Raw genomic sequence first — 8,042 nt, forward strand, 5'->3', positions numbered from 1 at the left:
CGTCATCGGCGCCCGTAACGCCTGCCCGCCCCGTGCGGACTGCACGATTGTCAACTGTGCAGGCGACACATGGGGGCATTTGGGCCTTTTTTTTAAAGCATATATAAAGGGGGCAGATGTATAGAAAACTCAGCCAGCCTTCCCTGTGCGTGCTGTCATCAAACCGCACCAAGTGAGCAACCTTGAGGGGGACCTCAAGGGCCTGCCTTGACATCTCTAAGTAGTGTCTAAAGTATCCATACGAGTTAGGGAACTCTATGGACGATGCCACAACTTAAGGCTAGTGTTGAGCGCATAACAACTCAGGTGAGACTATGGGCGCCGCACAGGCTATATGTGTGTCGCTGATACCTTGGAGGAGTTGACCCGTGGCCGATTGCATGAGAGGTTAAGGGGAAAGAATAAACTTATATGTGGTCGCATTATCGCCATGGTTTAAATATACTCTAATCAAAGAGGGATTGACTTGTCATTTGTGATGAAAACTGCAATTAAAAAGGCACTGAACAATCTCCCCTTATGCTCTTTCTCAAATTGAAACTATAACAATATACTTACAGAAGACTAAACACACATCTTTTGTTGGAAAAATATTGGATGATTATGGATAATAAAAGGTTTAACTTTGAGACGTGTCAAGGACACTGTCCTTAAGAATATTTCGCCTACACCGTGATAAATAAAATTAGGCGTATCCCCAGAATTCAACAAGCTCTTCTAGCATAAACTAGGAGCAAAAACAACAAGGAATAGTCATAAGAAAACCCAAGAAAAGAGGAAGATAACTTTTTTTTTTCTTTTTTTGTTCACACTCAAAATGGACAAAAGGAATTAGATATATGTAGTTCAAAAAATAGACATCAGATTGTTACCATATTAAAGGCCAAAAATGTTAGAAAATTAAAGGCCATTTAAGGCTTTGAAAGAAAACATTAGCCATTAAGGCTATTCAAGAATAGTGTATCAAATTTCAGTTACAAAATTATTATTATATTTGAAAATACATTCAAATTATATTCAATTTATTAGAATAATAAATATCCTCCATTAACATAATATTAAAACAATGAATCTAATGATCAATTTGAATATTTCTTTTTGAGTTATTATAATTATTTTTCTAACATCTTTCTCCTTCCCTATCTACCTAAGCATTGATGAGAGTTATTTGTGCTGATATTGATGGCAGTTGTTTGGCCTGAACACCATCGTAAAAAGTTAAACACAAAACTTCCACATAAAGTTCAATCAAGTATTTATTAGTACACAGTACAAACAGGGAAAAGAAATAGTAATTAATAGCAGAAAGTAGTGATCACTTCCTAGTAGGAACAAGGAGCAGAGGCTTTTCTCTTTGCAATGGCACAGCATACTTTTCATTCATATCAAGCAACAAGGGATCACCATCATTTGGAAGAGACCATTCAAAGTGATAAACCAAAGAAGCCAAAATCAAATGCACTTGTTTTGTAGCAAAAGGCAAGCCAGGACACATTCTTCTACCAGCACCAAATGGCAAGAATTCAAAGTCTTGCCCTTTAAAATCAAGATTTGAGTTTAAAAACCTCTCTGGCTTGAATGAGAATGGATCCTCCCAATGTTTTGGGTCATGTCCAATTGCCCAAAGATTCACAAAAACTAAAGAATTTTTGGGAATTGTGTAGTTCATAACTTGGCATGTTTCACTTGCATAGTGAGGTAGAAATGCTATAGGTGGATGCAGCCTTAAGACTTCTTTAATGCAAGCATTTAGATAAGGAAGTTGAAAGATTGTTGATTCTTTAATGGGGTTTGAGTTTATCTCATTTTGAAGCTCAGAATAGAGTTTTTTCATCACTTCTTTGTTCCTCAGTAGCTCAGCCATTGCCCACTCAATTGTTGATGTCAAAGTTCCTGTCCCTGCTGGAAATATTTCCTATAAAACATATACTAGTAAACTATGTCAAACAAGTAGCTGAATTTTTAGAATTAATATTAAGAACAGTGGCTAAGTTTGATCAATACAACAACTGAATAGAACAAACGCTAAGTTTGTTTTTCATCAATTTGCAGTTCCAGTAATATACATAATGAGTTGAAGCAGCAGTATAAATGTTATACCATTAGGTTAAGTTAAACGACAATAATACGTAGCTTTTCACGATAAACATGATATGACAACCTAAAAATAGATTAAAAGGATATTTACATACCAGGAGCATGTAATTGATCTGATCATCAGAAAATCCATTAGAAAGCATAAGATCCAAGAAGTCCTCTTGTTTCTTGACATCAAATCCACTTAAACTCTCTTCTTCTCTTCTCTCTTTGACTATACCTTCCCAAACCTTAAACAAATTATCAAGACACTTCTTTGCTTTTTTCTTTTGACCTAGAATATCAACCCCATTAAAACTTGGAAAAAAATCAGCTAAAATTGGAGTTGTACTATACTCCATAAACCTCCAAATATTCTCTTTCATTTGACAACCAACTCTCTCATCCTCCAACTTAATCATATCCTTTGAAAAACAACTATTTCCCAATATATTAAAAACAACACTAAACACAACATCTCCAATTTTCACAACTTTACCTTGTTTAAATACCAAGAAATCAACCATATCAAGAACCCCTTTTTCCCTTTTGTCAGCAAATAATTCCATAGATTTATTAGAAAAAAGTTCAGTCCTCCACAAAACTCTAATTGATTTCCAATGACTGTTACACTCAGTAGACCAAAGGAGTGAATATTTTTTAAGATCAGATTCTTTAATTGGTGTAGCTTTTGGTGCATAACGAGCTGAGAGTTGTTTATCATGAGTTTTAAGAATTTCAACTGCTGATTGTGGTGAAGATCCTATGATTACAATTTGGTTTCCTAATTTTAAAGAAATTAAAGGGCCAAGTTTTTGGGATATTTTTGTGACTATGATATGGGGATTTTTGCCTATGAAATTTGGCATGTTTCCTATTAATGGCCATTGGAATGGTGCTGGTGGTAGATTTTGGATTTTAAAGAATGTAGAGTTGATTTGATTGAGTATTAGATAGATTAAAGGTGGGATGAGAAATATGAGCAAAGAGGATAGATTGAAAGATGAGAAGTCCATGGTTTTTTCTTCAGATGAAAAGTTTGTGACATATTTTTTGAGGAAAGCAGTTCATACATAGGAGTTATCTCGTGTCCATGCCAGGTTTTAATATTTCAATGACACGTGGTTCCTCCGCAAAGCAACAACAACAACATACCAATATAGTACTCAGTATTCACAGTATAAAAGCTAAAAAGCAGAAACGGATCCAAGCTTTTAAGATTATAGGTACACCATGATACTTGTCATAATATCAATTGATGTATATATTTTTAGTATTTTATGATATATTAATAATTTTGCATATTATTTAACGAGATGAACTATAATCTTTGCGAATACAGATCTGTGTTTGTCATTAATATAAGACAAATCTCAATGAAAGTAATAAGTAATTTAATCTCTGACTCTTTAAGTTGTTGTTTACCTGAAAACTTGGAGAAGGAGAAAAAAAAAAGAAAAGAATGATAAGAAGGAAAAAAAAATAGAACTAAAACAAACAATAGAATTACGAAGTACAAACTAAATACATAGTATTATATTGATATGTGTCCATTGGGTATCGACAGAGGCACCAAATGCCAAAATTTGAGCATAGCTGCCAGGCCATCTACTCTATAAGGCTATATCATTGAAAATTTGCACATAAAATTTTCTTTTACTTGGCATGAGGATGGGTGCATGTGCCCAACATTTTCTAATGTAGTTACACCCTGTTAAAAAGGATAATATACATACGCAAATTTTATATTTATCTTGTGAAGGTAGAAAAGATATTTTCGATAAAAAAATAAGTCAAAACAAATTTAAAAATAATAAACAACAATAAAGAAGCCACATTAAAAATAAGGAATTTTTACCTCATATAGCAAAGGATAATACCTTATTTATTTTAAATAAATACCATTTAAAAAATTATATTCTATAGATACCTTTTAAGGTTTATAGCAAAATATTTAATTTTGGTTACCTCCTAGCCCTAAGCCACTAAATACGCTAATCAGTTACACTATTTTCTTTCTCTCTCTACTTTGATACATCCTATTCTCTTCCCCATCCCATTAAAATTCCTACAGTACGTTTTCACTTCCGGATCCATAATCAAACCCTCCGACCCTAAAAATCAACCCTACAAGGATCGATTTTGATAAAAAAATCCCCTATAACCACAATTACAAGGATTCGTTGCAATTACAATTGCAGAAGATCTTCCTTGCTTGCCTTCAAGAACTTCGAACCATTAAACATTATCAAGGACTGTGAACTTCTCTTTGATAGCATCCTTAAGAGAGAGCCAGATTCTTCATCCTTACGTTGCAATTACAATTACAGAACATTATCATGCTGTATTTTCATGTATTTCATTGTATTCATTGTCTTTTTTTCGTTGTAATTCAATGTATCTCGTTGTATTCCATGTATTTCATTGTATTCACTGTCTTTTTTTCTCATTGTATTTCAATGTATCCCGCTGTATTATATGTATTTCATTGTATTCACTGTCTCGCTATATGCCATGAATGTATTCATATTTTTTTAATTAATATAATTTATGTATTTAGATGTATTATATAATTTCTCTGAAGATTGCTATGTTTTTGGGGTATTTTTCGGTTGAGAATCTTTTTTATAACTGACAATACAAAATTTGTGTGTTATAATTGAGTTTGTTGAGTTATATTAGGAGTCTATTATGTTAATTGATTCACTTTCCGTTTTAAAAACAGTGTAATCCCCTATTTCACGCCGTGAATACAGTCGAATACAATAATCTGTCCAGCTGTAATCCCATGTTTCACTCCATGAATACAGTCGAATACACTCGAATACAACAACTAATTAGCTAGACTTCCCTGATTCACGCCTATTTTTGCTACTGTATTCATGAATACAATAGCTTAAATACATCAAATACAACTTATAACCACAGAAAAGGTATCTATAATCCGTAATATAGCAAATGGTATCTATTAGATAGCTAATTACTACTAAAAGATAATGTTTTATGAAAATTTCTCTAAAAATAATAAAGACTAAAACAATAACAACATCAAAATAACAATACAATAAAAAAACGGATACAAGGAAACAGAAATAATAACAGAGATCTACAGCTAAGATAATACGAGAATAATAAAAATAATAATATTGACATGAAAAATGCGAAACAAACAAATAAACAACTATACCATATAAATTAGGGATAGGAGAATAATAATAAGAATAAAATAATTGTAGAAAAAGGATTCATTTTGTTTAATTGTGAAGCGTAAAAAATATTAATCTAAGCCGCATTAATTCATCTTCTTTTATATCTTTCACACCTTTTCTTTCATGAACTCAACCAAATAAAAAGGATCAATTGATTTTTTTGGCTCTTAACGAACTTATTTTTCGTTTTATGATCTTATCTTTTCTTTTATACATAAGAAATTTATTTATATATATAATTTATAAGAGACATAAAAAATTTGAAAAATTTATTTATTTTAATTTTAAAATTATAAAAGAGCATGATGTATAAATACCACAATAAAAAGTGCTCCTAACCAATTGTAGCAAATTTGGCACCTTAATATTATATGTTTCAGTTACACATGTAAGTTGGCTGCTACTTTGAAAAATTATGTATTCACCACTTGTAAAGCTTGAAGTACTAAACTATACACGTGGCAGCCTTATCAGTTATCCATTTGGTTGTGAGAATCTCCTTCTCCTTGCCCGTAGTGGTTACTAGTCACTACAGTGAGGGGCCACGTGCTGCTAAGAGCGGAGATGGAGTTAGTAATTTTAGAACATGAGTACATATTTAAAAAAGAAAAGACAGTATTAAGTAGAAATTGAATCCTAATTCTTTAGGTAAATAATATAGCATTCAATCAATCACATTTTTTTTTTTAAATTTTTTGGCGACAAATTATAAATTTACGTGCACCATGATTTAAATTTAGAGAGATTTTGTAACAACGCGGTCGGTCGTTTCGAGAGTTGTAGAACCGTTCACCCATTTTCTACTTCTTTTGTATTCTACAACTGTGTTATGACTTACCGGGTTAGTTGGTTCGGGTCCGGAGAGGTTTTGGAGTGAATTGAGACACTTAGTCTCTTAGTTGAAAGATTAAGATGGATAAGTTGACCGGATGTTGACTTATGTGTAAACGACCTCGGATTTGAATTTTGATGGTCCCGTTAGCTCCATTAGGTGATTTTGGACTTAGGAGCGCGTTCGGAATGTGCTTTGAGATCCGTAGTAGAATTAGGCTTGAATTGGCGAAAGTTGAAATTTTGATATGGGTCGGATTGGATTTCTATAAAGTGGAGTAGGTTCGTGGTGTCATTTCTGACTTGTGTGCAAAATTTAAAGTCAATCGGACCTGATTTGATAGGTGTCACGACCCGAATTTTTTCCACCCTCGGGAGTGGTGATGACGCCTACTAGTGAAAGCTAGGCAAGCCAACCATTTGTATTATTTACCTTTTTCCCATTTTAATCCTTTAACAATTAAGAACCAACATCATATAAACAGCGGAATTTAATAAGCGGAAGACTGAAATATAATATTTTAATAATGATATCAATACCAATCCATAAGATAAACTACCCAGAACTAGTGTCACAATTTCACGGACTGTCTAGGAATACTACAAATAAGGGTCCGAAAAATAAATACAATGCTGTCTCTGAAATACATAAAAGAAACAGAGTGGAAGGATAGAAGGAGACGCCAAGGCCTGCGGACGCCTGCAAGATTACCTCGGGTCTCCAAATGGACTGAAGGCAGCAACCCCAAGCTAATATCCGTATGCTCCAGTACCGGGATCTGCACAAAAGAGTGCAGAGTGTAGTATCAGCACAACCGACCCCATGTGTTGGTAAGTGCCTAGCTTAACCTCAGTGAAGTAGTGACGATGCTAGGATCAGACTACCAAATAAACATGTGCAGTTAAATCATGTACAGCGGAAAAATAAAGGCAAAACTTTACAATTAAAGATAGGAAGGGGAAACATGCTGCGGGGAAATATCAAGTAACAACGAAAATCCAATAGATAAATGTAAAGAACACTATAACTAAATTATCAATAAGAATTAGGAAATCAAAGACAAGTGCACGACATCACCCTTCATGCTTTACACTCTCTCACAAATATCATGCACGACATCACCTTTTGTGCTTTACACTCTCTCACAAATATCATGCACGGCATCACCCTTCGTGCTTTACACTCTTCCTCACCCAAGCAACAATCACAAAGCAATTTAGGTAAGGGAATCAATAACATCACAATAAAATTAAGTAGCCACAGAAAACCAATAAATAAACGTAAAGAGCATCTATCTACTGCACGTACTTATGCATATATAATTATGTTTATAATATATGTACATATAGATATTTTATCCACATAGTGAATAATTCCGGAATTAAATCAAAAGGCCCTTTTAACTCAGTGGTAGAGTAACGCCATGGTAAGGCGTAAGTCATCGGTTCAAATCCGATAAGGGGCTTTGTAAAAGTCCAATCTAACTCAAGAAATTACCGGGGACCGCAAAGCCAGGTTCAGAGACCTGCAACTTCTCTGAACCCGCAATAATTATTTTTTCTAAGTCTAAATCCAATTCGTGGCCTATCCAAAACTCACTCGAGCCCCTCGGGGCTCCAAACCAAGCGTGCACGCAAGTCCAAAAACATCATACGGACTTGCTCGTGCGATCAAATCATCAAAATAACATTGACCACTATGAATTAAGCCTCAAATTCATGAAGTCGCTTAAGAACATCAAAATTACCAATTTTTCTCAAATAAGGTCCGATATATATTAAACGGACTCCGATTCTTATCAAACTTCACCGATTCAACTAAATCATTATTTCAAACTTGTACCGGGCTCCGGAACCAAAATACGGGTCCGATACCATCAATTTCACCATCTTTTATTTCCCAAAAACTCTTATATTTTCCAGAAA

At 33.8% G+C, this 8,042-nt stretch overlaps 1 protein-coding gene and 1 non-coding gene across 2 annotated transcripts; one reads left to right on the plus strand and one right to left on the minus strand.

Annotated features, from left to right (window-relative positions):
* Positions 1 to 1,211: 1,211 nt before the first annotated feature.
* LOC109240229 ((S)-N-methylcoclaurine 3'-hydroxylase isozyme 1-like) lies at positions 1,212 to 3,152 on the minus strand. Its single transcript, XM_019406862.1, has 2 exons — positions 2,193 to 3,152; positions 1,212 to 1,915 (listed from the first exon to the last, which is right to left on the minus strand). Exons 1-2 carry the CDS (start codon positions 3,090 to 3,092, stop codon positions 1,316 to 1,318), a joined length of 1,500 nt encoding a protein of 499 aa, XP_019262407.1. The 5' UTR covers positions 3,093 to 3,152; the 3' UTR covers positions 1,212 to 1,315.
* Positions 3,153 to 7,510: 4,358 nt separating this feature from the next.
* TRNAT-GGU lies at positions 7,511 to 7,582 on the plus strand. The gene has a single exon. It is a non-coding gene; the product is annotated as a tRNA-Thr (tRNA).
* The last annotated feature ends 460 nt before the right edge of the window (positions 7,583 to 8,042 follow it).

This window comes from Nicotiana attenuata, unplaced genomic scaffold (assembly GCF_001879085.1).
Source record: "Nicotiana attenuata strain UT unplaced genomic scaffold, NIATTr2, whole genome shotgun sequence".
NCBI classification, from domain to species: Eukaryota; Viridiplantae; Streptophyta; class Magnoliopsida; order Solanales; family Solanaceae; genus Nicotiana; species Nicotiana attenuata.

Bases quoted from the DNA above. Each gene is read 5' to 3' on its own strand.
- LOC109240229 (XM_019406862.1), bottom strand. From the start codon at position 3,092: ATGGACTTCTCATCTTTCAATCTATCCTCTTTGCTCATATTTCTCATC. The intron at 1,916-2,192 runs GTATGTAAATAT...TATGTTTTATAG, and splicing joins AGATCAATTACATGCTCCTG to GAAATATTTCCAGCAGGGAC.